General features: G+C 38.8%; 1 protein-coding gene across 1 annotated transcript; it reads left to right on the forward strand.

The window, feature by feature from the left end:
- Nucleotides 1-377: 377 nt before the first annotated feature.
- Nucleotides 378-24,713, forward strand: SLC39A9 (solute carrier family 39 member 9). Its single transcript, XM_085323288.1, has 8 exons — nucleotides 378-395; nucleotides 630-746; nucleotides 6,130-6,238; nucleotides 12,168-12,356; nucleotides 14,872-14,940; nucleotides 16,248-16,333; nucleotides 18,177-18,311; nucleotides 20,097-24,713. Exons 2-8 carry the CDS (start codon nucleotides 651-653, stop codon nucleotides 20,325-20,327), a joined length of 915 nt encoding a protein of 304 aa, XP_085179414.1. The 5' UTR covers nucleotides 378-395; nucleotides 630-650; the 3' UTR covers nucleotides 20,328-24,713.
- The last annotated feature ends 1,660 nt before the right edge of the window (nucleotides 24,714-26,373 follow it).

Consider the following 26,373-nt stretch of genomic DNA (forward strand, 5'->3'; position numbering starts at 1 on the left):
CGGGGCGGGGCTCCGCGGGAGCGGGGCGCCATCTTTGGTGGGGGAGAGCTGCCCGCCTTCCCGCCTCGGCTCGCGCGGGCCGCCGGGTGCCGCGGCCTCGCCCACCATCTTGAGGTCGGGAAGCGCGCGGGATGACGTGTGGGCGCGCCCCGGAAGGGGAAGTGCTGTGCCGCGGAGGTGGCATTTGGTCTCCGAGGTAGCGGCGGGGGCTGGCGGCCGCAGGGAGCCCGCGGACCGGCGCGGCCTCCCGTCCCGTCCCGTCCCGTCCCGTCCCGTCCCAGCGTGGCGCGGCTCCTCGCCTCTGCCCTCCCCGCGGTCCCGGCCCGCTGTGCGGAGCGGCCGCGGTGCCCAGCGCTTCTCCCCCCCGTGCCGCGGGCAGGGTCCAGCCGCCTCAGGTGAGGGCTGCGCCCGCCCCGGGCTGGGCCACCGCCGCCTTCCCCCGGCCGCGCCGGGCAGAGCCGCGGCTTCCGCACGCCCGGCCCAGAGCGGGCCGCCGCTGGGGGCTGAGCCGGCCGGAGCTGCCGGGCAGGACAGACATGGCTGAAGGCCTCTCCTGGGACCTCGGTGTCTGCACGGGTTAAGGCGTGCGGGGCGAGGTGGAAAAGTTGCTGTTGAATTTCACTTTAAAGGACTGGACAGAAAGCAGCGAAATGGATGATTTCCGCTCCATCTGCCTGCTATCTCTGGCTATGCTGGTTGCCTGTTATGTGGCAGGGATTATCCCTCTGGCAGTTAATTTTTCAGAGGTAAGACAGCTTCACCAAACTGCTCGTTGGTTGCTAAGGAAGAAAAGCAGGAAGTAGATGCAAAATCTACCAAGGYGTATCAATGCTGTCCCCTTTCAGCTGTGACTATGCTGTTGTAGGCGCTCTTGTAATTTAAAAAGCTTTCTAAGGAAAACATAAGTGGATGATAACCTTCACTGAAAATCACTACCTAAAATAATGTTTGCTTAAAAAAAAAGGTATCTAAAATCACTAAAGTATATCAAAATCTGTCCAGGTCTCTCAGCTGAAGGTATAACAAAGCCTCAGCCTGTGGTTGAAGAACAAGAGGGTGGCTGTTATTTATGTAGGAAGTTTGTGTCAGAAGCTTCTGCAGTTAGAAGATAACTTTTATTATGTGTCCATAGACTCTTTGAGTCTGGATTTCTAAACCAGTTCTTAAAATCTTCTTAGAAAAATGGTTTTGGTTAACTATTTTGCTCACACTTTATACTATCCACAAGAAAACAATTAGCTCTTTGATGATTGCAAGAAAACTTCAAGTCATGTTAATATTCTGGACAAATGAAAGTGATCTTTTTGAAAAACATCTATGATAAAAAAGATGCTGTTAAAAGAAAGGGAAACTTATGAATCAAATGTGGGCCCAAGCAGTGTGGGAATTGAGAAGCAAATATATTTGGGCTTTTCTAAGAGATGGCATTATAATYGTCACAGTCTCTGGAAGTCTCATGATGTCCTCTGAGGCCTGTGTGCTTTTATTTTGTTTTATTTTTTTGAAATATTGATTGTTGCAGTAGATGTGTAGTAGTGTTGTGAAAGTTTAGTTCTTACAAAGTAGTAAGAGCCTTGTTTCTCATTTGTGCTGGATACAACACTGTTCTTGGAAGGGGAGGTGATGGAAAACAAATGTGACCTGTATCCCCATCACATCATACCTTGAACCTGTCCTTTAGTCTCGTAACAGGTGTACTGGAGGCTTTGGGAGCAGTACATTATGAACAGTACAGAAAGAAATGCAATTCCCTTTTGTTACAGTACAGTTCAACTGAATGAATCAAAACATGAGATTACATCRTGAGATCTTTATGTAAAAATTAGTTCAGTTCTGTATTACCAGTGCTTCATCTGATGCTTTGATAGGTCTTAAATATGTTCAAGGCTATRTCTGTTTTCTCTCTCTTTAAAACTTGCTTTTGCCCTGATGCCTCAAAAGGTCTTTTTTTGCAAATTTACTAAGACCGCTACCTAGCATATTAATTAATATTATCTCAAAGTGTTTGTGTTTTTTTTTTTCAAAAATAATCATGAGGAAATGTTTTTTAAAAGTCACCTTTATATTTGGTTGTAAGTTGTTTGGAGGTGGTGTTGAAGTGTTTATGTGGTTTATATAAATCTGTACAGTTGGGTCAGGGGATGCCTGYGTAACTAGGGGCTCCGGACTGATTCAGGAATACAAATCCATTATAAAAAATTTTGTGGAAGCAAAAATATAGTGCTCTGCATAAACAGTAATCAAATTTTATTAACCTGCTCTTACTTCTGCAATGTTTGTAAATGTGTATAGAGTTTGTAAAGTAACTTTATTGGAGTATCTTAAACTCTCAGAATTTCTTGATTCAGTTTTGCACTTAAAGTTAGATTTTCTAAGGACCCATATGTTGTGCTGATTTAAAAGAGGAGCTGAATCTCTCCACATATGGTTGTTGTGCAAATATTATCTAATCCTGGAAATACCTAATTAGCAGTTAGAATTATTTTGTTTAAAATAATTGACTAAGCATTTGCAATGTGGATCATTTTAAACTGAAATGATRGTTTGGTCTACATATTCTCTGGTTGGCAAAACATCTTATAGCCTCARTGAGGGGGGAAAAAAAAGCCTTGTAAAGGCATTGCTTTTAAGGGTCAAAGTAGGAAATAAAAATGAATGATTCATGTGATGCACCCCAAATGCTGGAGAACAATAAAATTATTTACTAATGTTAAGGCATTTCTTCAGAAGACCTTTTTGCAGTGAAACCTGTTGTTTTTGTTCTGATTTTGGTCTTACTTTCTGTCCTTTCAATTAGATTTGAATATTCTTGAAAGTATGAAACTCCAGTACAACCAAGTATCTATTCTAAGAAGGTACAGACTGGGCAGAGCTTCACTTTATGTACGCAGATATGAATCCAGTCGTCTTGGTCCTGATTTGCAGTACTCTTTCGGGGGCTAGCATTTAGTACTGTTTTGGGCCAGAAATCAGACCACGCCAGTTCTTGAGGCTGCCTCTTAAGTTGTAACTGAAAAGTTGAAAATTAATTAAAAAAAGATAGTAGTTTGGATCCTTTGAGTGCCTAATAAACACACACACAGTGTTGACTGAAGTGGGACTATTTGCTGCTGAAAGTAGGTGAAAATTTCTGCTGATGGATTTCAGAGTTTAAAGCTGTGCAGATTTAAAGCAAGGAACTGACATAATTCCTGGCACTACTGAACATCTTGCTAATTTGAGAGTCTGGGTTTTCTTTTGGAATAGAAATTTAAGTTGCTTTCCTGTGACGTTTTTAACACTATTTACTCTGCTTTTTTCTTTTTCCTTTTTGAGACACATAAGTGTTTGGGAACTAAATGATTTATTTTGAAAAGATTCGATTTCTTGGACCAAACTAGATGACTTTTGCMCATCTGGGTAGAGTGCAATTATTAGATTGCTGTATTCATTATCTCTAAGCATAYTGACTTTTCTTGAAATAGTAATTTGTTAGTGTGTGTTATTTTTGTGCTTTTTAAAAAAATCACAGATGTCCAAATTAAAGCAAGCAATATTTTCAGTCATAATAAAACAGTACTACTTGTGACGTTTTTGGCAGTCTGTGTRTGTATAATATATATATATAGTATAGAATTATAGTGCTGCAGCATAAATACCATCTTATTGTTCCTTTGAAATGTCATATTTTGGCAAAACTGCTTTAAAAAATGTTGATGTGGAAGATCAGCTCTTTATGTAGATTCCCACTGTWTAACAATTTATGAAGTGTAGTTGTCCGATACGTGACTATACAGAGCCTGTTGGTAGACAATTTACAAATGTTTTCATTTCCTGCATATTACTACTTGAATTTTCCCCAGTCAAGTTCTAACYGTTCCCTCATGTCATGTTTGGCATACATTTAGAAAGCTAGTTRCAAGTCCCTCCAGAGCCTGTATTTCTTCTATGCAATTCTCACCTATTTAGGTGAGATTTATTCAACTTGCATCATTACAGTGCATTGGAGGAGAARGGGGGTCAGGATAAGGATATGCTACGAGTGCTTTCATGTTACTCAGACTCTGGTCTCCAGGTCCTCGGTAGTTAGCGCTGGCGTTTGGGTAGCACACAGACATCTCATTGYGCATTCAAGATGATGTTTCTGCCCCAAAGGAGGTGATGCACWGTTGATATCAAAGTCTGAACTTCAGTAGTTAGGAGGTGTGGTGTGATAAGGGCTATTGCAGGGTTGGTTCTCTGGAAGGGCAAGAAACTTGCCATAGAAAGCAAGTCATTGTACTTTAGGTGCCATTAGATGTTTATGTAATTGAATTTTCAGCACATGGCTTTGGCTTTAGCCTATCAATATTGTAGTCATAAGCAAACAAAAGTTAATAGTAGATTGTCCTTACGTAGGAAAAATAGAATTCAGTCAAGAGCTACTACAGTTGAGGGAGTAGTGATGTCTCTGTAGGCTTTTTGTCCAAAATTAGAATCTTTCTAGAAAATAATCCTTATTATTAGTAGCAATTGCTTAGAAAATCTTTACCTGCTTTTGTTGTTGCTTGTTTAAGCTTGTGGCAGAAACCTGATTTTCCAGGAATATGAATTAGTCTATTTTTCTTTATTATACTATAAAAATATTAGATTTATATGAAGTTGTTTAATTACAAATTTGCAACAATTTGCTAAAACTGATTATCGTTTACAAAATCTATTTTTGCAGGGGGGGAAAGGGAGTGCCATGATCTGTAACTACCTAGAGAGTAAAATATCTTCTTGTATTGCCCTAAAATGTGATACTTTTGCATAGTCTTTAACTCCTTTAAAAATGCTTCTGGGAGGCTTAAAAGTGTTAGTAAAGACAATAAGCACTGTACTGCATTCATGCCTCTCTTTAAATTAAGAAGACTGCCATAAAGTTATGCATTAACTGCATAAATAAACTACATTAGTCAAAATGATAATGCTGCCAATACATTCTCTCATTCAAACTCTCATTTAAAGAAGCCCTTTAAATGATTTRTATAATTCTGGTTTGGAACCTATCTTTGGGATTAAGTCTGTCTGTCGTATCTTGTAGCTTTCTGACACTTTGAAAATATTATAGTGCGTATTGTAGTTCTGCACATTCAGTGGACAACTTAAGCATTTGGTTGTTTTTGAATACATGGAAAACATTGAATACATTATCAGAACTTTCAAGTAAAGTTGCTCTGAAGTTTATTTGATTTGCAATTTTATATTTTGAAATAAAATCTGTTCTTCCATTCTACACTATTAAGTAAAATTCCATGCRATTGGAGGGCAAGCTTCTGCACACAGGTTGTACATTCAATGAAAGAGGTACTTCATCTGTCATGTGACAGTAACAGTCTTAATAGTTTAACATCATTTCTCAAGGCTCTCCAGGTCTTTAGGTGAAGGCTGCATTCGTCTTGCGTTTTTTCTTATGGAATCTTTTCTTTGTTCCTGTAGTCCTACAGCTTCTTTCTTAGCCTTTCCCTATATTAAATAAGTATAACTGACTTAGCAGTTTAAGCTTGTGCTCAACCAATGTATTATAGGTGCATTTTTATTATTGGTTCTCTTATCTTTCTGTATTTCCTTTGATTTATCTTTCTTCTATATTCCTTGGATATATAGACTGGAATTTTGGGGGAGCAGGCGATTTCTCTTGTGCTCTGTCATGCCTAGCAGAAGTTTTAGGAAACTGGCATGTTTATATATAATTTCTAGTAGGAAGGATATATTTGATCACAAACCTGGAAGGAAAACCAGATATAGAATTAAAACGTGCTACAAAATTCAGATGCTCTCAATCTTTCTTCATTTCTGTAGGCATTGCAGTTGGAGTGCTACCCAAAACTCAGTAATCGCAAGTATTATAATCCTTGTTGTTTTCACATATGCCATGTATCGTTTCTTATCTGATGATAACAATCAACAAGTCATTTTCATTTTCAACTTTGATTGCATCAGATACTGTGGATGTGTTCACATTAGAAATTTAATCATTAGAATTAAAGGACTATGAAACTGGAGCTCCTGAATAAAAACTATACAGAGATATTGCCCCCCCCCTTTTATTTAAGGTCTAGTAATGAGGGAGAGTAGAGGAGGATTTTTCATTCCTAAATATGATGCTTATTTTATGCTTGCTTGCAGGAGAGGTTAAAGTTGGTGACTGTTTTGGGTGCTGGGCTGCTGTGTGGAACTGCCTTGGCTGTCATTGTGCCAGAAGGAGTACATGCACTTTATGAAGACATTTTGGAAGGTAAGAACCAAAACCATATCCATAGATGCTCTTGTTCAAGATAACTTAGATTGTGGTGTGATGATATGCTAGACCATGTTTCTGGGTCATTTAGCATGAGATGGGGAAGTGGAGGATCACAGCAGCATGATGGAAAGCCAACATAAAATCACAAAATTTTTGTAAGCACAATACTGCGTGTTAATGGTGATATGACAAAGAAATGTGGTCAGGCTGTCGATGAGCTTGCTCTTCCTCAGTGATCCAGTCATTTGCAGGTCCTGTGTACTGTTCTGTTCATGGCCTTTTATGCCCTGTGGTGTAGTGCTCCGTATTCTGAGGAGAGTTAAAGGTTAACTCACTGGAACCTCAAACAAGAGGCATAAAGATGCCTTTGGGAGAGAATGATCTTGTGGATTATTTGCTGTTGCTTTCTGTGGTTTAGGTCACTTCTGGTCAAAGCAACAACTGAGTAATCATGGAAGTGTTCTGTTGATCTATGTGTACTTGTAAGAGATCCTTCCTTTGAAACTGAAGGACTTGTTGAAGCATGGTTAGTTTCTTAGAGCCCTAGAGAATGAACACTGAATGACTGATGCCCTTGCTGCCAACTGCAATCTGTTGGCTTTTCTGATGGACCTTGCTGGCCCAAGGCAGAAATGTTTGATGTCTTCCTGAATCACTTGAAACACCAGTTCTCAGCTATTCAAGCGGTTCCATAGCARTCCAAGTTCTTACTTCTCGGCTTTAATTTTTCTACTAGTTAATATATTGAAATAGCTCAATGACAAGACTGATGAGTGTTGATACAAAAAAAGGGATAGGAACATATGACTGATGTTAAGTCAGAAAGGTGAAACTGCAGCAACTAGTAGTCCGGTGACATTAGGCAGCCATTGAATCTCAGTTTAAAATGGACTGACGTTATAATTAAGTTCTGTTAATACACTTGGCTGAAAACTGTGGTTACGTAGGGCTAATTCACCAAGTAGGAGGCGTTCCTGTTTTGAGTGGCAGCTTCCATCTTAAGTAGATGCCAGCAGTATGTGTGAGGTGCCAGTTTCATCTATCCAGTTCTAGTCTGCTGCTCCAGTCTTTCAGATAACTTCACCTCTACCGAATAGCTTAAAGCTAATGGAGATGATAAGATGTTCTGTAGGGGCATCAGCGTGAAGCACATCTTATACCTAGAAATCTTGAAAAAAACTCAGTTTGAGATTACACCCTTACTTTTAATAACCTAGGGTTCATTACCTCTCTTTGCTGGAGTGCACTTTAATTTTCGCTTGAGCTTGGAGTGTTTGTGCTGTTRCATTACTATTACGTGTGTAAGATTTTTCAGCATGCTGAAAATTTATTCAGAAATTTATCTGCAAGTAAACTGCAACAACTTAGTCTCAGGGGAAAGACCTATAAAGTTGAGGCTGTAGAGAACTTTGCAAATGTGTCTGATGTACCGTTTTTCTAATCTTTGATTTAAAAAGTCATAATCCTCTAAGTTATTTGGCTGTTTTTTTTCTTTCTACATCTTTTTATATAAAAAATTCTTTTTTATTTCCAGAGAGAAATACAGTTTCTTTTTAGTAGTAGGCTTTATTTTAGCCTGCTGTACTTTCCACTAATTTTATATTGTTCTAGTTTCATTTAAAGTAAACAGAAGATAATATATAAAATCATCCATGATTAAGAAGTGAAAGAACCTATGATTATGCTTTTATACTGTATAGTAATTTGTGCACTGTAACGTAGGATCTCTCTAATGAGCTGTAGTTGTGGGTTTGCTCTTTATTCCATTTTAATTCTAAGTAGACTAAATTTTCTTCTAATGATATGGCTAGCAGTAAATACAATTACTGAGAACTGTGTATTTTCTTACTAAATGTGGTATACTGTTCATGTATTGTGTCTACATCCAGATTAAGAACTATTAAACGATAATTTATATAGCATTTATATTTGGAGAAAAAAGGTATTTCCCATTAGTGCAGTAGTAAAGTCAGATATAAGTACCTAATTTGTTCTGAGAGCAGCTTCAGACTCATTTCATACGTCTCTTGACTAAAGCTGGTCTGTCTATAAACAAAGGTTTAAGTAATATTGAAACGATCTCTTTCAGGTAATTGCTTTCTGATGTCTTACCTGATGTCCTACCTGAAGTTTAATTTCCTGTGGTACATTGCATTTGCAAATCAAATCCTGAGTTGTTGTCTTCCTCTGAAGACGAGAGAACTAGACTTCTTGCATTGCAGAGAGATGAAATTCAGTTATTAGAGATTTAACTACAAAAATTACTTAAATGTCTTTCTTGCAGAATGAAAGTATTCAAGGTTAAGCTTAGGGCTCCAAACTTCACAGCTTTTGGTGTGTTTGCAACTTCACACATTCATGTAAATTAAATCTAGAAAGTTCTCTAAGGAGACAGAGGTTTAAGCTTGAATACAATTATTCTTTTATACACACACACACACACACACACACACACACACACACACACACACACACAGAGGTCCTGTTTGCTAAAATGACCTATAATAAGGGGATGTTGCTACAGTACTGTATACTTTGGAATGACTTTATCTTGTCTTTGTAAAGTCTGCGTTAACAAGGTTTTGATTTATTTTAAGATATAGGTAAAACATTAAAACACAATCACTGCTTGCTTTCCAAAAGTCTTATTTACYAAAGCAGAGCAGAAAACAATTTATTGGAAGTTCTGCACCTTCAGTTTTTGGAAAAGCAAGGGCACTATGGCAGGAGAGTCCTTGATTTTCATCTAAGTGATTAGAAGATGACCTTTGAGGCAATGATTACTTTTTGACCATAAACCAAAGTAAACTTCCTTGGTGACTTCACTTCTTTGCTTTAATGGATGAACTAGGTATTTACTGTCAAAAAGATTGCCCCAAGAATTTTCAATGGTAATCAATGCTGTTCTATATAGTACTGTAACTGAAGTATTGCTGTTTGTAAAATAGTTAAGAAATACAAAGATAAATGAAGCAAGGGTTTGTGTAAGTTATTGCTTCAAGTCCCTTTGAAGAAGTGTTTTCTAAAAAAGATTTTAAAAAACCATCAGTTCAGTTGGTAGATATGATCAAGCAAGGATACTGCTTCGAACTTAAGAGTACAAAAGGGATAGATAGGAACAAATGRTTAATACATAAGAAGTGCTAAGATTATGTGGTCTGAATAAAGGTAGCAGAGAGRAAAGTGTTGGATGAGATGAAAAATGCCAGTAAACTGAGTGGCTTTCTCTTAAAACAAACAAACAAACAAATTCTGCATGAGGCATGACTGAATGCATATGCATAGTGTGGTCTCTCTCTCCTTCCACAAATGACTTGTTGAAAGATCTGTTCAAGTAAGAGAAATGTTGAGGCATCCGTGTCTTGCTAGGGATGTCCAGATGACTTTTGTGGAGATCACTGATCTCAAGAGGCTGTTCATATTTAGTCCAGTCAGATTTTAAGAACAGAGAAAGTAGTTTTTGAGCATTTGAACAACAGTCTTCTGTGTTTGCAGATCATATTACGCTGCTAAATGGTATTTTGTGAGGGGAGTAGAAATTAATGTGGCAGCTACTTTCTTATAATGGACTGAGATGCCTGTGTTCTGCAGGGCATTGGAGCTTTGCAAAATRGCATCCCCATTTTTGATTTCTTATTTTAAACCAAATTTCTTTTAAGAGTTTCCATGGAGATGCAGAAGGGTTGCTTCTATGAACAACCATATTCTCTAAGTGTAGAGGAAAGACAGGAGACTTTACCAAAATAATTATAATTAAAGACTGTGATTTGGTCTAGCAGAAAAAAAAAAAAAAATACATTTTTTCATAGGGCTTTAAAGAGATTTATGTATAGAACCTACTGAACATATATTGTAAGCGTTGTCCCTGTTCTGGAATGGAGGCAACTTGCACTGAATGGTAGTTCATAGAATCATTAAGGTTGGAAGGGACCTCTGGGGATCATCTAGTCCAATCTCCCCGCTCAGCAGGGTCACCTACAGCACGGTAGACAGGGTTGCATCCAGGCGGGCCTTGAAGATCTCCAGAGAAGGAGACTCCACAGCCTCTCTGGGCAGCCTGGTCCAGGGCTCCGTCACTCTCACAGGGAAGAAATTCCCCCTCACGGTCAGGCAGAACTTCCTGTGCTTCAATTTCTGCCCGTTGCCTCTTGTCCTGTCACACGGAACAACTGAAAAGAGTTTGTCCCCGTCCCCTTGACACCCTCCCTTCAGGTACTTGTACACATTGACCAGATCCCCCCTCAGTCTTCTCTTCCCCAGGCTGAAAAGGCCCAGCTCTCGCAGCCGTTCCTCATAGGGCAGGTGCTCCAGCCCTCTGATCATCCTCACAGCCCTGTGCTGGATTCTCTCCAGTAGCTCCATGTCTCTCTTGTAGTGAGGAGCCCAGAACTGGACACAGTAGTCAAGATGAGGCCTCAGCAGGGCTGAGTAGAGGGGCAGGATCACCTTCCTTGACCTGCTGGCAACACTCTTCCTAATGCAGCCGAGGATACCATTGGCTTCTCTGCAGAGCTGCTCTCCAGCAGGTYAGCCCCCAGCTTGTCCTGATGCCTAGGGTTTATTTTTCCCTAAGTGCAGGACTCAGCACTTGCCCTTGTTGATCCTCAGGAGGTTCCTCTCCGCCCAGCTCTCCAGCCTGTCCAGGTGTCTCTGAATGGCAGCACAGCCCTCAGGTGTGTCAGCCACTCCTCCCAGCGTGATATCATCAGCAAACTTGGTGAGGAGGCACTCTGTCCCCTCAGCCAGGTCATAATTCAGGGCCTCAGTGCAGTATGCATCTCAAACATCTGATTTAGCTTGGAGTATCACATAAAGAAATAAATGGACAGTGTGTGTTTTCCCGTTGATAACACTTAAATAATACTTATCCTGTATAAAGGGCCTTAGCTGCCACGGAAGTACAACTGTTACTTCTTATTATAGCAGTTATATTTGTATAGTATGCTGAGGAGCATAAAAATATCTCCTCTGAATCAGCCAAAGGACTGTCTAGCCTGAGATCTTGTCTCTGTCAGGGCTCTAACGGAATAGGAAGAACATAAGATTCAGGTGAGCACAGTGTGTGAAACTATGATGCAGAATGTGCACTGTGTGCTAGGTGGTGATTACAGACTTAATTCAAAGCTCCTTATGCCTGATCTGTGCTAGTGCCTCACAAAAGTCCTTCTCAAAGTGTGTTTCTCTATCTTGCTGGCAGAATAAAAGCTTAGATAAGATTCTGTGCTTGTATCAGCTGGAAACTACCCCAACTTTGCTATTTTTTTCAAATCTTTCACACAAATATACTAAGGCAGCTCTGCCCAGTCTTTGACCAGTACTGAAAAAGCTGTGTTCTTGTAGACGTTGTTTGCCCTGTGTGTCAGACTGGATTGCAGAAGCAGTAGTTTCCCATGATCATGAGCAAGTCTGGAGGATTTTGTAGATATTGCTTCGGAGCCATTAGGTGGAAGACAACCAGGAATGTTAAATACACCATTCCTCTTCCTCTTTAAACTCAAAAACACTCATGAATGAGCATTGAAATTGGAAATTTTACACAGTGAGCATTTTCCTTCTGATGGTTCATGACTAAAGGTATAAAGATCACACTAGGGCAACTGATAACCTGTAAAAGTTAGTAAAATTACATTACATCTCTACTTTCTGAAAGTCATTTAGGTAGAGACATTTGTCAGTATTACTAACCTATGAAATACTTGAAAAGAAATTTTGTTTGCTGAAGATGTGTGGGAAGGGAGGACAAAAGGAGGTCAACCAAGCAAATGCATGCTGCCYTAAGAAACTGAGCTAAGAAAGACTGTACATGATGACTTCTGCATGTTGACCAGGAGTGAATGAGGGACACTTCTGGCAAAGGACGAAGAAAAGCAAGCATGCTGTATGTAGGCCCCTACTTCCTAATTTGTGTGTTTGCTTGCCACAGGGAAACATCACCCAGCGAGTGAGGTGCAGCATGTGATGGAGTCTGAGAAGGCAGAAATCCCGGTTGTGCATGAGTATGGCCATGACCATTCCAGGTTGCATGCCTACATTGGTGTTTCCCTTGTCCTTGGCTTTGTCTTCATGCTGCTGGTGGACCAGATAGGCAGCTCTCATGTGCACTCTACAGATGGTAAGTAAAGATTCACTTTAATTATACGTGCTAATTATTTACTTTGTCTTTATTAACAAGGTGCAATTTTTCTGAATGCTACTGGGATTTAATTTGACCAGTCACGTTGAGAGTTTCTGTTAAGAGAGGAGCTGAGTTYCAGTAGGTGCTGCACAAGCATGAAGCAGGGTCCACATGAAATGCTTGTGCTGGAATATCTGTCCTGGAATCCAGCAGAATTTGGGAGTTTGCTTTGCTAATATGAAATATTAGAGCGTACACAGCGTGGGGATGGAGGGTGACTTGATGCTTGTTGTTGTCTGTTTTACAGCATCACCCATAGGGGATTTCTTTGGCTTTCCAAAAAAACTTCAGGTTAAAAGCTCCTTATCTTCTTTTATTTTTTTTCCTACTTTATTGTTACAACATTGAGGTAAAATTAGCAAAGAACAAAAAGTTGTCTTAAGAAAGATACAAAAATTGAATCAATAGCTAAATGTAAACTCTGATCTTTTGCTGTAACTGCACAGCTAGGCCCCACACTGGGCTACAGACTCACTGCTTCATGTAGAGTGCACAGGTTACTCAACTCCATTACATGTTTCTTGAAATGCCCCAGTTGCCTTTTGTTTCCTGCCTTTGCTTGTAGCTTCACTTTCAGACTAGTTTGACATGCATTTAAGAGGCACTGTCACCAAAAGAGGTAGTTAYTGCCTCTAACTACTTGTAGTCTCTCATGCAGTCTTCTCTGATGGAATTTGGCCCCCCAAAACTGTGGAACTGATGTAGATGGAGAAGTAAAATGGAAGAAGAGGGGAGATAAGTGTGTGTTAGATCCTTGGCAGTTCACTGTGCAGCTGTGCAAATGCTTGTATGGGGTCAGTGTGGWGGGAAGGGTGAGAGGCCAGTGCAAGGGCTGTTCATGCTCATGCTGCTGGAGAAGAGTAGGTGGAGCCATGGCCTTGGGTAGTTCATTTTCYTAGCTTTTTCAAAGAAAACCTTGGCAGGCAGGGTGCAGGGCTCTCAGATGACCAACTTTTATGAGAATCTGTACACAGATTCTCGACCATTTCCAATGTCTCTGATCAGAGCAAATAGCAGAAAATTGACTTTTGGTTGAACTGTTAGAGGTACACACTATAAAATAGGATATTAAGTACAACTTTGTCTGGTCTGTAATTCTGACACAGGAAATGCACTGACGTTTTTCTAATTTTTATTAGGTAGATTTAAGAAATGTTKTTTCCTTGTGTGAACCAATGTCTGGTAGTTTTATTATCTTAAAGTGGTTAGATTTAACTTTCTCTAAATTAGAAAAATTATGTAGACTAGAAAGGAGATATGAAGTTGGATGAGACTGTCTTTTTGAGTTTGTCTAGTTCTGGGCAATCTAACTTAAAGGAAATGCAGGAGAAGAACTTGAAAAAACATTCCTTGTGAATGATCTCCTGTTCAACATGGTTACACAGTCACAATCATCCAACAGGAGCCTTTGCAGTTACTTAAATAGGCTTCCTCTGGTTGAGAGGACCTCTCTGACTGAAAAGAAAACATCAGTGTTTAGCTAGGTCGCTTTCCTGATCTGAACTGTGTGACTATGTGGGTGCCTGAGCAGGGAAGCCAGTAGCTGAAAGAGCTAMTAGCTGCAACTGGAGGAGGACAAGGGGAAAGGAACAGGACTTTCTGGCAGCAGTGAAGATTTGTTTGATTAAAGAAGCTTTGTCAGTGTGCTTACAGTCAGCTTTCTAAACACTAGTATAATTAAATAATAGATGTTAAACTGTTTGGAGTTAATCAGTTGAAGAATTGGATGTTTCTGTTCTTGTGCAAGTCATATCTGTCTCATTGTGGTGATTCTCTGCAGCTATTTCGCTGTTGATTGCATAGCAGTGGATGATATCCTGTTGTRTTGTGTAATGAGTTAATTTGCAAATGTGGTCAGAAGAGTTATCAACCAGTTGTGGACAAGATRCTGGATCTAAAGGAGCACTGGCTGCATTTCTTTTTTCTGTGGTGTATAATGTTGGAGGGAAATCTCTGAACTGTCCTCAAGGCAACAAGTAAAGTTTGTAGCTTACTGTGAATTGCCAGAGAACCAGTGTAACAGAGGCTGCCCAAGATTGTCTTGTGAAGGAAGAGACCAATGTCAGGTTGTGTGGGCAAGATAATYCTGGCCCTTGGGAACAGCTCTGTGTTCTGGTGATGCTCCCCTTGGTAGCACAGAACTTCAAAATTTGCTTTTAGGAAGTTAAGAACTGTAGCTGCRTATGTCAATGACCAAGTAAATTGCAAAGAATGATAATGCGGCTTTTTGCTGAAGGAATGTAAGGTGAGTTGGTATTGTTAAGTGTTGAGTGATTTTATAGTAAATCTAATGCAGAAATGCAAAAGATGAGTTATTTTGGAATTCTTACATAACTGAGTAAGCTGCTTCTCACACCTAGAGAACACATACAGTTTGATGTCTTACACAAATTATACTGGAACAAAATTTGTATTTGCTCTTTAATCCTTAATTTCCTAATGATCATTTCAGATCCAGAAGCTGCAAGATCGGGCAATTCCAAAATCACCACAACGTTGGGATTAGTGGTTCATGCTGCAGGTAACGTGGGAACTATTGCTAGAACTTGGGAAGGACTTCTGTTGCTATGTGCCTTGTCTTTAGCCTATAGAAGCACATGCATTTTAAATTGTGTTATCATTAACACAAGAAAAGAGCCTTGAGGAGTGTTTAATGTTAAAATATACTACATTGCACATCTTTACTAACCTTGAATTACTTCTTTAATAGTATAGCTGTAGGTTTGAACAGCTTTGGGAGCATAGAGAGTGACTTTATCGTTTAACTGATAAATTAAGAGTTATGCAGAGGTGGTTTTGAAAGTTGTTGGCTTTTGTTCTATAACAAAGCAAAAGAGAAAGGAGGGAGGGGAAAAAAAGATTCACCCTCAAGCCTTATTAGGAAAACATATTCCAGTGCTCAGAATTTTCCATGGAAGTCTTATTTGGGTGCAATGTTTTCCCTCCTGTATTTTTCCTCCCTGAAGAGTTGATGTGTGATGCTTGCTATCTCCTTCTCCTGTTCTTTTGCTGGTTCCTTTAGCTACTGCATTTCAAGATGTGAAAATGCGTGTTTGATAGTAGTGTGAAACCCCTTTGGCTCATGATTTGCTCAGTTGAGGTGGAGTTTTTCCTTTTTTGAGGAACATCCTACTCCAAAGGAGATTTGTGGGGTGCAGTGCAAACATCTGACTGAAGCTTTGCAACTCTGTCAGTTCTTGCATGTATTGCATTCAACACAAATTCATTTTGCAATTCTTCATTATGTATTTATAATACAAGCATGATGCTTTTAATCTCCCCTGCTGGTAGTTATTGTATAGGATGTAAGATTTTGGTCAAAAGACATTGTTTCAATAATACAGTGTTTATATGTAAAGGACTAATAGAACCCATTTTCTATTTCATAGATATGAAGTAGATACTTTTTTGTTAAATGATACAAGAATATTGTTTTAGGTGTTTATTCTAAAAAGGTTATAATTTTGACTCTGACGTTGAGAATCTGAAACAGCTTTTTTGAATTTAGGTAGGAAGCGACTTCTATAAAGAAGACCAAAATTACTAATAATTCTCTTGTCAGGATGTGTCAATACTGAATAGATTCTGTTCTACCTTTCCATTCTTATGGAAAATGAGATGGCTTCTGCTGAGGGTTATCTGAAATTCTGAGGTTGTTATGGCTTCAGAAGCAAAGGGGAGTGAGCAGTGTATTGGGCTCACAGTATTAATGGCTTTTTGAGTAACAAGACTTTTTTCAAATCAGCATGCTTGGTACTGTCAGCCATTGAAAAAAAAACCTGAAAGTTATGTGGATGAATAATCAGTGAACTTGCACTCCTTTTTCAGCTGATGGCGTTGCATTGGGTGCAGCAGCTTCTACTTCGCAGACAAGTGTCCAATTAATAGTGTTTGTTGCGATTATGTTGCACAAGGTAAGTCATGATCCAAAAGTCTGTTCTTTAAAGGCCTCTTAAAGCACATAGAAATTCTTAAGAATTAAGTTTCCTTAGTGATGTAATATGGAAGTGTGTTATGTCATTGAAATGAACAGAACAGTAGTACCATTTGAAGGACCAAAGGTCACTGGTAGGATGTGTGACTGGATATCAAGTGGAAGATGCGAAGTCTGAATGAGATGAGAATGAGAAGATCTTCTTACAGCATACCTTGGAAGAACAGTTTAATAAGAAATGTGGCAGTTTCATGTTGGCTTTTTGTGAAATTAATCAAATAAAAGACCGAATGATTCTCACTGTTCCAGGAGCTATATTTGAAGAAGTTTGTGTGGAGTTCTGCAGGGCAAACCATGGGAGCTTACCCTGATGTATTTATTCAAGCAGAAAAAGCAGCTTTATGCTGGTGATGACAGTTCTTGCCTCTGTGTGATATTCCCAAGAGAATGGGGAAGATGTGTTCTATTGTTTAAAGGGTTAATCTTTTGAATCCTCATTATATCAGATTACTAAAAAAAAATCAGTAGTAGCTTCATATCAATTATATGTCACTTCAGCAGAAAAGCTTTTAAATGTTTTTCTGATGATAACAAGCAAACACTGACTCTTGAAGTTGAAAAGTGTTGGATTTTTTTCCTTAAAATGTTTGTGCATGTATGTGTGTTAGCTATAGTTCCTAAATACTTTGTGAGTGGCTATATATTTGACTTACGGCAGCACACACACCTATTAAAGTAGTCATACATTCATCTAAAATCTTGCTAATGTAATTGCATGTCCAGAATGTTAGGACTTACTAGATCTGGATTTCCTATTTTTTAACTGCTCATACAATAAAGAATGCTTAATGCAACCTTCTTCAAAGACTGCAATGTCAACCTCACATTTTGCTATGAAGCTTAACTTATGGCTATTGTCAGGTGAAGAAACTGGCTTTTATTATTCTTAATATTCCTCTAGCTGCCTTCTGAAATTGTACAATTTTTAAAAGCAATAATTTTTTTCTGTGAAGAATTATCAAGAAATTCATTTTTTCCTATCCTGTTGCTTTTTAGATACTTTTCACATTTTGATCCTCATTAATTTTGTCTTCATCTTTTTTTTTTCCACGCACTCATGCTTTCCTTCCTCCAGGAATGTTCCCTGTGCAAACATTCTGTGCGTGAAAACAGTTCTAATATATTTTAATTTACATTTTATCTCAAAAAAAAAAAAGGTCAGGGCTAGACTGCTACTGTCTCAGTGCAAGCAAAAATATAGTAAGTTCCATGACTAGAAGACAGCAATGCCTTGTGGATAAGGAGTTGGATGCTAGCATAGGGATAAGAAGGAAGTGTTTGGTTATTCCCAGGAGAAACACAAATAGATCTGAAAGAGGAAAAAACTAATCATAAGAGATTCTAAGTTTTTTGTTCACTTGGAGATTGACAACTGTCCTTTTTCATGTTAGAATATTTTTCCCCCCATGTTAATTGTGGAATTTTTCTGCCTTGGATGAAGTGACTAGCTGTCTAATGATGCATAATGTCAGCATGAAAAAAGAAAAAGATAAATTAGTTAATGAACACTTAGGAACTATAGGAACAATTCAAGCCGGAATGAACAATTGAATGTTTATAGCGACTATACAGATACCTGTACTCTGACAACCGGAACAGGGTTTCTTTTATGTAGTTTTAAGGCAGGGCATTCTGCAGATTTCTGTTGATTTACATTAAATGCAGCATTGCAGCATATTGGTGCTTTACTTTAATCTCTTCCAATTCAGTGCTGGGAATTTTAGAAGGGTTTGTTTTGTTAGTGAATATTTTTTTTTCCACAGGCACCAGCTGCCTTTGGCCTCGTTTCCTTCCTGATGCATGCTGGGCTGGAACGTAATCGAATCAGAAAACACTTGCTGGTCTTTGCATTGGCAGCACCTGTTATGTCCATGGTGACATACTTGGGGCTAAGCAAGGTAGGTCTGTGATTTAGTTATGCTCAAAATGTAGTTTAGCAGTGGGATTTGGGGAAACAAATATCTTACGAGATTTACTAAACACTGTTCAAAACTGTTTTAAAAATATAGCAGAAAGGAGCTKTTTTTTTTCCCTTAAAAAAAAGTAGATTTAAAAAATGGTAGCAATATGTATGTATGAAACATGAAAAATGGCCCTTGCCTTCCGTCAGAACCAATAAGATAGCCTTTCTGTAGGGTTATGTATAACTTTAGAAGACTGATTTCTCTCTTCTCCTTTTTACTTCTTCCCCTGAGAACTTTACATCAGATATAATGTGGTATATGTAGTACAAGTGTGTTACAGATCACATCAAATGTCATGTGGTACATACGATATAAATATGACTAGATACTTGAGTCACTTTCAGTGTTGCTGCATACACTGTTTAACATGGAGATGAAAAATCATCTTTGCCAACTTTCTCCACCATCTCAGATTTGATTGTCTTATCTTCAGAGGCTCTTTCACCCTGTGTCAGAGGTTGAATCCTCTATGCTAGAGGTTAGAGCAGCCTTTTTCCCTCCCATACTCCCTTTCCATTGTAGTTTTGGCTTGACCTTGCACAATCAGTGGCCTGTGAAATGACCGACTGGACATGTGTTATCTCTCCAAATTAAATGTTTCTGCCTTTTGTTGCGTTTTCTGTGACACTTCTGTAGTTATAACTGCTATAGGTTTTGCTGGTGACCACACTATGAAGCTGTGTGTAAGGAATTGAAAGTTTGTCATGAAACTTAATGCAGGAAGAGACAAATAAAGTAAATAATTTAGAATAATTACTTGATCGAAAGGATTTTACGCCTAATACTGCAGCATAGGAGATGGCAGAAAGAGTTGGGTTTCTAAATAGAAATCAGAATGGTGTTTGAGCATTTGCTTGATATAGGCTGGCTGAGTTCTTCTTGCGTTTTGTGCTTCAGAAAGAACAGAATTGGTAACGCATAAAGGCTGCCATAGTGGTTATATAGTTCTAGGGTAGAGGATATGTCTCTGGAAATATAAGTGAAGAGTATACCAAGGAAGTAAAATCACACTTGGGTAGGAGATTAAGAAGGTTTTTGTAACTGATATATGAACAGTTTTGCATTTCATTACACTGTAGTCTTGAGTAGTATGATCTTAATCCTAGTATGAAAGTGAAGAGGTGCTCAAATTTTTGATTTGGAAGATGCCTATCTTTTCAAAAATAAGTTTGCATGGAAATCTGGGAACTTATGGAGTGTTTGCCTATATATCCAAATGAAATACAAAGTATGATATTTGGGGCTTAAATTTAGAAAAATTTGCATTGACCTCCAGGGGACTACATCTTTAAAGGCTAATAGCTTATTTGAACTTCTATTTAAAGAGTGAAAACCCATCAGTCCTGAGAGTCCTTCCTAAATTTTGTGGTTTTGCAATCTAACTTTTTTGTTTTTAAAAACACATCTTGGTTTATCTGTTGCTATGAGATGGTGAAAATGAACATTTCTACATAAACTCTAATATAAGGGTTCCTAGAAGTGTAAAATAAAGACACCTTTCCATAATTAGTTCATTTACCCACCTCCCCCAAATCAACTTTATAATGTCAATTGCTGCTTGCAAGGTGCAAGACATTAAACAACATTTTAAATTGTTACTGTGAGAGAATGAGAGTTAATGGAAATCCTACTGTGTGGGGGTTTTTACAGAACTTTTATTATTGGTTGAAGAAGCTCTAGATAGCCTCATTTTTACTCTTTTTTTTTTTCATTTCTCAGAGCAGTAAAGAAGCCCTTTCGGAAGTCAATGCCACCGGAGTTGCTATGCTTTTTTCTGCTGGGACTTTTCTTTATGTTGCAACAGTTCATGTCCTCCCAGAAGTGGGAGGAATTGCTCACAGCCACAAACCTGAATCAACTGGAGGAAAAGGACTCAGCCGTCTGGAGGTGGCAGCCCTAGTCTTAGGATGCCTTATTCCTCTAGTTTTGTCCATTGGACACCATCACTAAATGCTCAAAGTTCACCGTTCTCCTCGATCTGACCTGAGCAGTAACTGTTGACTGCTCCCTTTATTATTGTCTGTCTTACCATCATCCATCCCATCTACTTTTATGGAGTTCAGAGGGAAGCTTGATTGCAAAATGAGGAATACTGGGAAAGTTTTTAGTGTAGCAAAATGTGCTTTGGCAGCCGGACATTAATTCTGTGTAACTTTCTTTTTTGAAGAATTTGTTACTGTTCTATTTTAATTGTTACTTCTGGCCCTATTCTCAGGGAAGATGGAATTCGGAGTTTAAGAAAGGTGAGTGGGGAAGAACTTAGTGACTCATCATGAAATTGCATTCACCAAAGTATCCTGCAATTCAGCTTTCACAGCTGAGAACAAAAACAAAGGATGGCTGCCTTTTAGGAGGTTAAAATCTTATTACTAGTGAAGTAGGGGGCTCTCCCCCATTGGTTTTATGTTGTCCTGACAATGTGATTGAATTTTGTTATGTTTGTCACAAACAGTATTGTGGAAGTGACCTACACCCTGAACGATGCTGCTGTTGTGACAGAAGCATCGTTGTTAGGATAAAATTATCTGAACAATTTGTATGGTTAATATAGGAAATAAGAATTCAGCTGGTTAAGGAAGTGCAAATGTGTTTTGCAGTGTATTCCATTATTTAAGACAAAGGATAGAAGTGAGGGGAATATTATTTTGATTGTTTATACAATTGTTAATAACTTAAAAAAAGCAGAATGTCTTGGAAGATTATCTTCCACAAACTAAGTCGATAAAGTGTAGGCACCAAAAATATTAGCAGGAATTAGATATTTGATACTGTGATTATACTGCTGCTACGCTTGAGAAAGAAATCCACAATGTCTTTTGAAATCAAGCTGTTCTGTGCTCTGAGGAGTAGAAATCTGATGGAAACAGCTGTTGAGGGATCAGAGAACTTTACTAGCTCATCTTTGAAAGTTTGAACCACAGAAATCAGTGGGGTATGTGGGTTTTTTCATTAAATAAAAAGTATCAAGGCCAACAAAACAAGATCTTTGGTTAAATAATTATACTGCAGATAAAGTACAAAGTGCATCTAAAGCAGTTCTAAACAGGACAAATTCTCTTGGGTTTCCAGGGGACCTGATAGGCATTTCAATTTTCCTTTGGGAATCCTGCATTCACCTCTAACTGGTGATCATTAGTTTTGATGAATCTACTTGAGGACTTACTGCCAGCTGCTGATGCCTCTCACTGTAGATGGGTGATAAAACATCTTTTCCTTTCCAAGGCACAGCCTTTGCTTGTCAGGCATTTTTTTCTCTCATTCAAAATATATTATGCTCTAGTAATTGTAATGCATTTAAAAAGCCAAATGCTTGATGTGCGCAGACTCAACACATCCTTGCTTTGTGGGGGGGGAAACAAAGCTTTTTAATTCTTTGCCCATTTTAAGCTATACTTTGCACTTTTTAATGTTGCCAAATATTCTTCTGTTCTTAATTTTTGTTGTTTGAAATGGAGCTTCAAAGCTTGAATAGCTTGTTTCCTGAAGCGCTTATTGTTTCCACTTGAATGTGTCTTTTTTTTAATACCATTTATTGCTTATATTACATAGGCCATTGTGCCTCTTAACTTTACATTTCTGTCACTGTTCTGTTTGTCTGCTAGTTCAACAATAGGTCTTGGCCTGGCTTCTGGACTAGTGAGTACCCTGTTTGCTTTGTAACAACACAGATGTACCCCAAGATTGAACTTCGTGGTAATCCTTAGGATTGCTTGTTCACTTGTGCATTTTACCACGAAATGGTATTCTCCCACAAGATGCTATTTTCGATTAGAATTAGTGTTTGAGATCTAAACAAGCATTTTTGACACTAGCCTTCAAACACTAATCCTGGTCTGAAAAGCCGCTGCATAAATAGCAACACAGATAAGGTCCTCTCCTGCACATTATATTTGCTTTTACAGCATACACATACAACTCTTAAGCTCCCTGTTGAAAAGCTGAGTGATACGGATTGCAGAGCTCCCAGTGTTCTTCCTGATTCCCCCAATGATGTTCTCCCTTCATAATCTCACTGTATTGCTCATAGGAATTGCAAGGTCCGCTGCAGAAGCATCTCAGTGCAGCAGCGGATGCTTACATCTTGTGGAGCAGTTAATTTTTAAAGAAAAGTAGGTTATCTGCTCAACTATACAAGTCAAGTCATTTTCCTTTTTCTCCCACTACACCTGAAACAATTTACATTGCAAGGTGAGGGTTTTTTTTCCTTGAAAACCAAGGCAAAGATGAAGATACCTGAGTGTTGCCGAGCACCATTTGATCATGATGGATGATGCTGACTTGCACCAGCCTGTAGAGAATCTGCTTTAATTTTTGTTTTTCTAGAGGAACCTTAGGCTTCTCTCATAACTACTAGTCCAGTAGCCTGTAAGTAGAGCACACTTGATCTGGAGCCTCAGCTAGATGATGAAAATGCCAGTAAGGAAAGATTGCTCAGTTCCTTTTTCTTTCTTTTTTAAACCATCATCCATCCTTTGCACGTGCACCACTCCCCCCCAACACTCCTCTAGTTAAGCTAGCATCAGGGCTTCATGCTCATTTTATGTTTAACAATTGTAATACTTAGGGAGGCATGTAGATAAGGTCCCATTTAGTAAGTGTGGCTCCTGTGTATCTGAATGGTACCTTTTTCTAGGGGTGTGTGTGTGTTGTTTGAAGATGCGAAGGCCAACCTGTTTGCTGCTGACTTAACCTCTGGCATGTTAATCACAACAGGTTCCTTTGCTGAGAGGTTTTGCCATCTTCCGTTCCTCCTATCCCTCAGATCATATTTCCAGTTTCTGGGACAACTACCAGAAATGCTAATACTTGATTTAATTATTTATGAGCTTGAGAGGCCAAGTTACAACAGCAGGCAAAGGGTTTTAAATGAAAACAGTGATGGCTTAAAGTTGGCACAAAAAAAGTCCAGTAACCTGTAGCTTTCATTCTGGCACCCAGTTAAGTGATAGGCTTCTGTGGATTTTTTTTTTCCCCGTCCATTTAGAAGCAGCAACAATATTTTCTATTATTTAGCTACAATGACACTGATTAAGGAAGATCTTGATAATGTGATAAGGGAATAAAAAATTTCCAATGACTAAACCTTTCCAAATTATTAGTTCCGCATGGAGGATTTTCTTCAAGGATGGAGTTTTAAGGAGTTAAAATATTTCATTTTATCATATTCCCCTTTTATCTATTCCCCATCTGTCACAGTAAATCCAAGCACTGCATGTAGTCAGGGCCATCTGGTGTCGTTTTCTACTCCTCAGGGGACCTTGGTGCAAAAAAATTCTTTCTCTCTGTAATAGCCATTTCTGCCTGTCTTTTTTACTGTGAGGTAGGTGGCAGTAGGTCTAGCAGGTAGCACATTAACTAAGTGCCAGGCTTTTTTTTTCCCTCTCTCCTCTAAATCCCTGTAGTAGGAAATCTGTAATTGCCTCAGCTGGCTTTTAATTTCCTGATTTCTTAATTGGCAGTAGGAATTGGGCTAAAGCTGTGTTTCTCTTGATTCCAGTGTGTTCAGCTACTTTACTTACTGTTCTAATTTCCTTTTTTTTTTTTTTTTTTTTTAATAAAAAAGGGAAATATTTCTTTTTCAGCACCTGATGACAGGTACAGGAGCTGAACTGACGTTAACTTGTGTGAGGAAGGCAGAACTGCCACACCAACGTAGGAATTTTTGATAATTGTTCCTTGTAATGTCAGATGACCGGGTGGTAAACACAGAAACCCACTGCTGACTTCTGAATTTCAAAGAACTGTTCCTATGTGGATTGTGTAAAAGGGTGATGTTAGAGACACAAGAAGTTTATTCAGAGTTCAGAGCCTGGTGTTTGTCTTCAGAGAGCTTTTGGCAGCAGCTGATGTGTCTGCGGTATCAGCTTTGTTCAGAGTAACAGGGAGGCGCTGTGGAATCAGTGTTGCTGCTGCTCCCTTCTCATTCTGTGCTGCTTTGCTGCATGGGACCTGGGAAGAAGTGTATTCTTCTGGGGGCAGGTGGAGTGGTTGTGGTAGGTTGGAAAAGGTTATGATGAATTTCAGATTCCTGTTCACCTCAAACTCCTTAAAAAATTTTTAACTGTTAAATTAAAGTTTTTTTCTTATTTTCATTTCATTACATGTCAGCAGCCTTGGCTTTCCAGGGAAAACATTACATGTTACATGGTCATTGCTGTTTACTTAACTCCATGTATGGAACTGTAATTTTAATATCTTCTTTTTCCAAACCATTTGTACACAAAATCATTCCATGAATGGCTGCCTTATAATTTTTCCACTTTAATTGTGAATGGTTAAAATAATGTTGCAGGTTTTGATTTGTTTTATTATATTAAATTTTTACTAGGTGCAGTGCTTCAGAGTTGGCTTCTCATTTACTGCATGGGGTTTTGACAGCTCCTATAAAAAGAAGTGGCAATTTTAAATGAGATGCAGGCAGTACATGTTATTTTTCTACAGGTGTTTGTACTGCTTCTCATCATAGTGTTTGAGCATCCCTTGGAAACCTGAAGAATGAAACTGTTGGGAAAGTCGGTTTGGACATAAATACGAATGATTTGGAGGTATAAAAAGGGACTTGACAGCTCTGCTTGAGAAGTATTTGGCAATTCTGTCCTACACTATTTAATAGTTGGCATTGCCTTGGGGCAGTTTCTCCTGGCAGATGGAAACCTAACCTTTGCTTACAAGGCAGAGACCTCTTTAGAGAGCCATTAGGAGCTCTTTGGTTCAAGATTGTGCTGTTAAAAGGCTGGAGAATGTGTTAGGGCAAAAGGAAATAGACTGGGAAGGAGTGAAAACTGCCCCAAGGTAAATCCTTACTCTTTGCAAGGTGCAAATACTAAGTCACTTCGTTATTTTGGAGCCTTTGTAACAAAACCTTTTGTGTGCCTGTGTGCACATATTAAAAGTTAACTCTAGCCATAACAGTGTGAGCTTCTCTGCTTTGGAGCAAGCTTGTCACAACTCAGTTTTCCTTGTGATAGCCACGTGATCTGACTGCTTACATGTTCACAGTTCTCCAATATTGCTCTTAATCTTTGCTACTGACACATTTTTTTTCTTTGAAAGCAGCCTGCTCTTCTTCCTGCAGTGTTCAATGAAGTTAAGGCCTTTGTTAAGCCATGGCTTATGTAAGTGGCTGTCATAGCTGAGAGCAGGTTTTGCTGTGAAGAAAGAAGTTGTCTCCTTGATCTCCTGAATAGTTTTTGGGAGGGTTTTACTTGCTTCTGGCATCATTTTGAGCTGCAAAGAACAGTTACATATATATTTAACAATTATGTTTAACTTCAGAAGTGGTCTTTATCAGAGAGGCCYTCAGGCAGGGAATATAGGCAAAACTTTGAAAATGGGTTCTGTTGTCTTTAAGCAAAAACTTACAGGACAGTAACTTTTCCTACAGGACATTTCAGAGCACATTTTTTAGGGTTTTCAGATTTTATGCAAAGATTGTTAGAAATTCCAGTCACACAGTGTGCTGTGATTTTTTTTTTTTTTTTGAAGGCAATATCTGTATTTCTGATACTTTTATGCTTTATTTGAAAAAAAAAATGTAACTTTAACCGCTGCTGAAATCTTAATTTTGCAAACTTAAAGTTAACATTTCAAAACATATATGAAGGGCACACATTACTGAATAATTTTGATGAGTAAATACTATGTAAAAGCCAGTGTTGGCCTTTYACTGAAGTGGATGCTAGTCCTAGCTTGTGTCCTGATGTGTGTATACTTCTATGGGCTTTAAGAAAAGATTTAATTTTTACAACTCTGCAGTATCCCATGACTGCTGCCAGGATTTAGTGCAAGGATGCAAATCTGAGTCAGGATCCTTGCATTAACTACAAAACAGGATGGTCACATGATGGTCCCTAAGGTGACAACTGCATATGCTTTTCAGAATAGAGCCCCTGGTGAAGTAGGTTTCACAAGAAAGTGGTATAAAACTGTATCACTCTGATAAAATTCCAGAAACTGTCAGCTAGACCACTCCAGGAAACATTAATGGTTTAAAGCA

The sequence above is a fragment of the Rhea americana genome, unplaced genomic scaffold (genome assembly GCF_003343005.1).
Source record: "Rhea americana isolate MKP2758 unplaced genomic scaffold, rheAme1 scaffold_84, whole genome shotgun sequence".
In the NCBI taxonomy this organism is placed as follows: domain Eukaryota; kingdom Metazoa; phylum Chordata; class Aves; order Rheiformes; family Rheidae; genus Rhea; species Rhea americana.

Excerpts from the sequence above, each read along its gene's own strand:
- SLC39A9 (XM_085323288.1), top strand. The coding sequence starts at position 651 with ATGGATGATTTCCGCTCCATCTGCCTGCTATCTCTGGCTATGCTGGTT. Across the intron at positions 6,239-12,167 it reads TTATGAAGACATTTTGGAAG|GGAAACATCACCCAGCGAGT; the intron begins GTAAGAACCAAA and ends TGCTTGCCACAG. Across the intron at positions 18,312-20,096 it reads CATACTTGGGGCTAAGCAAG|AGCAGTAAAGAAGCCCTTTC; the intron begins GTAGGTCTGTGA and ends TTCATTTCTCAG.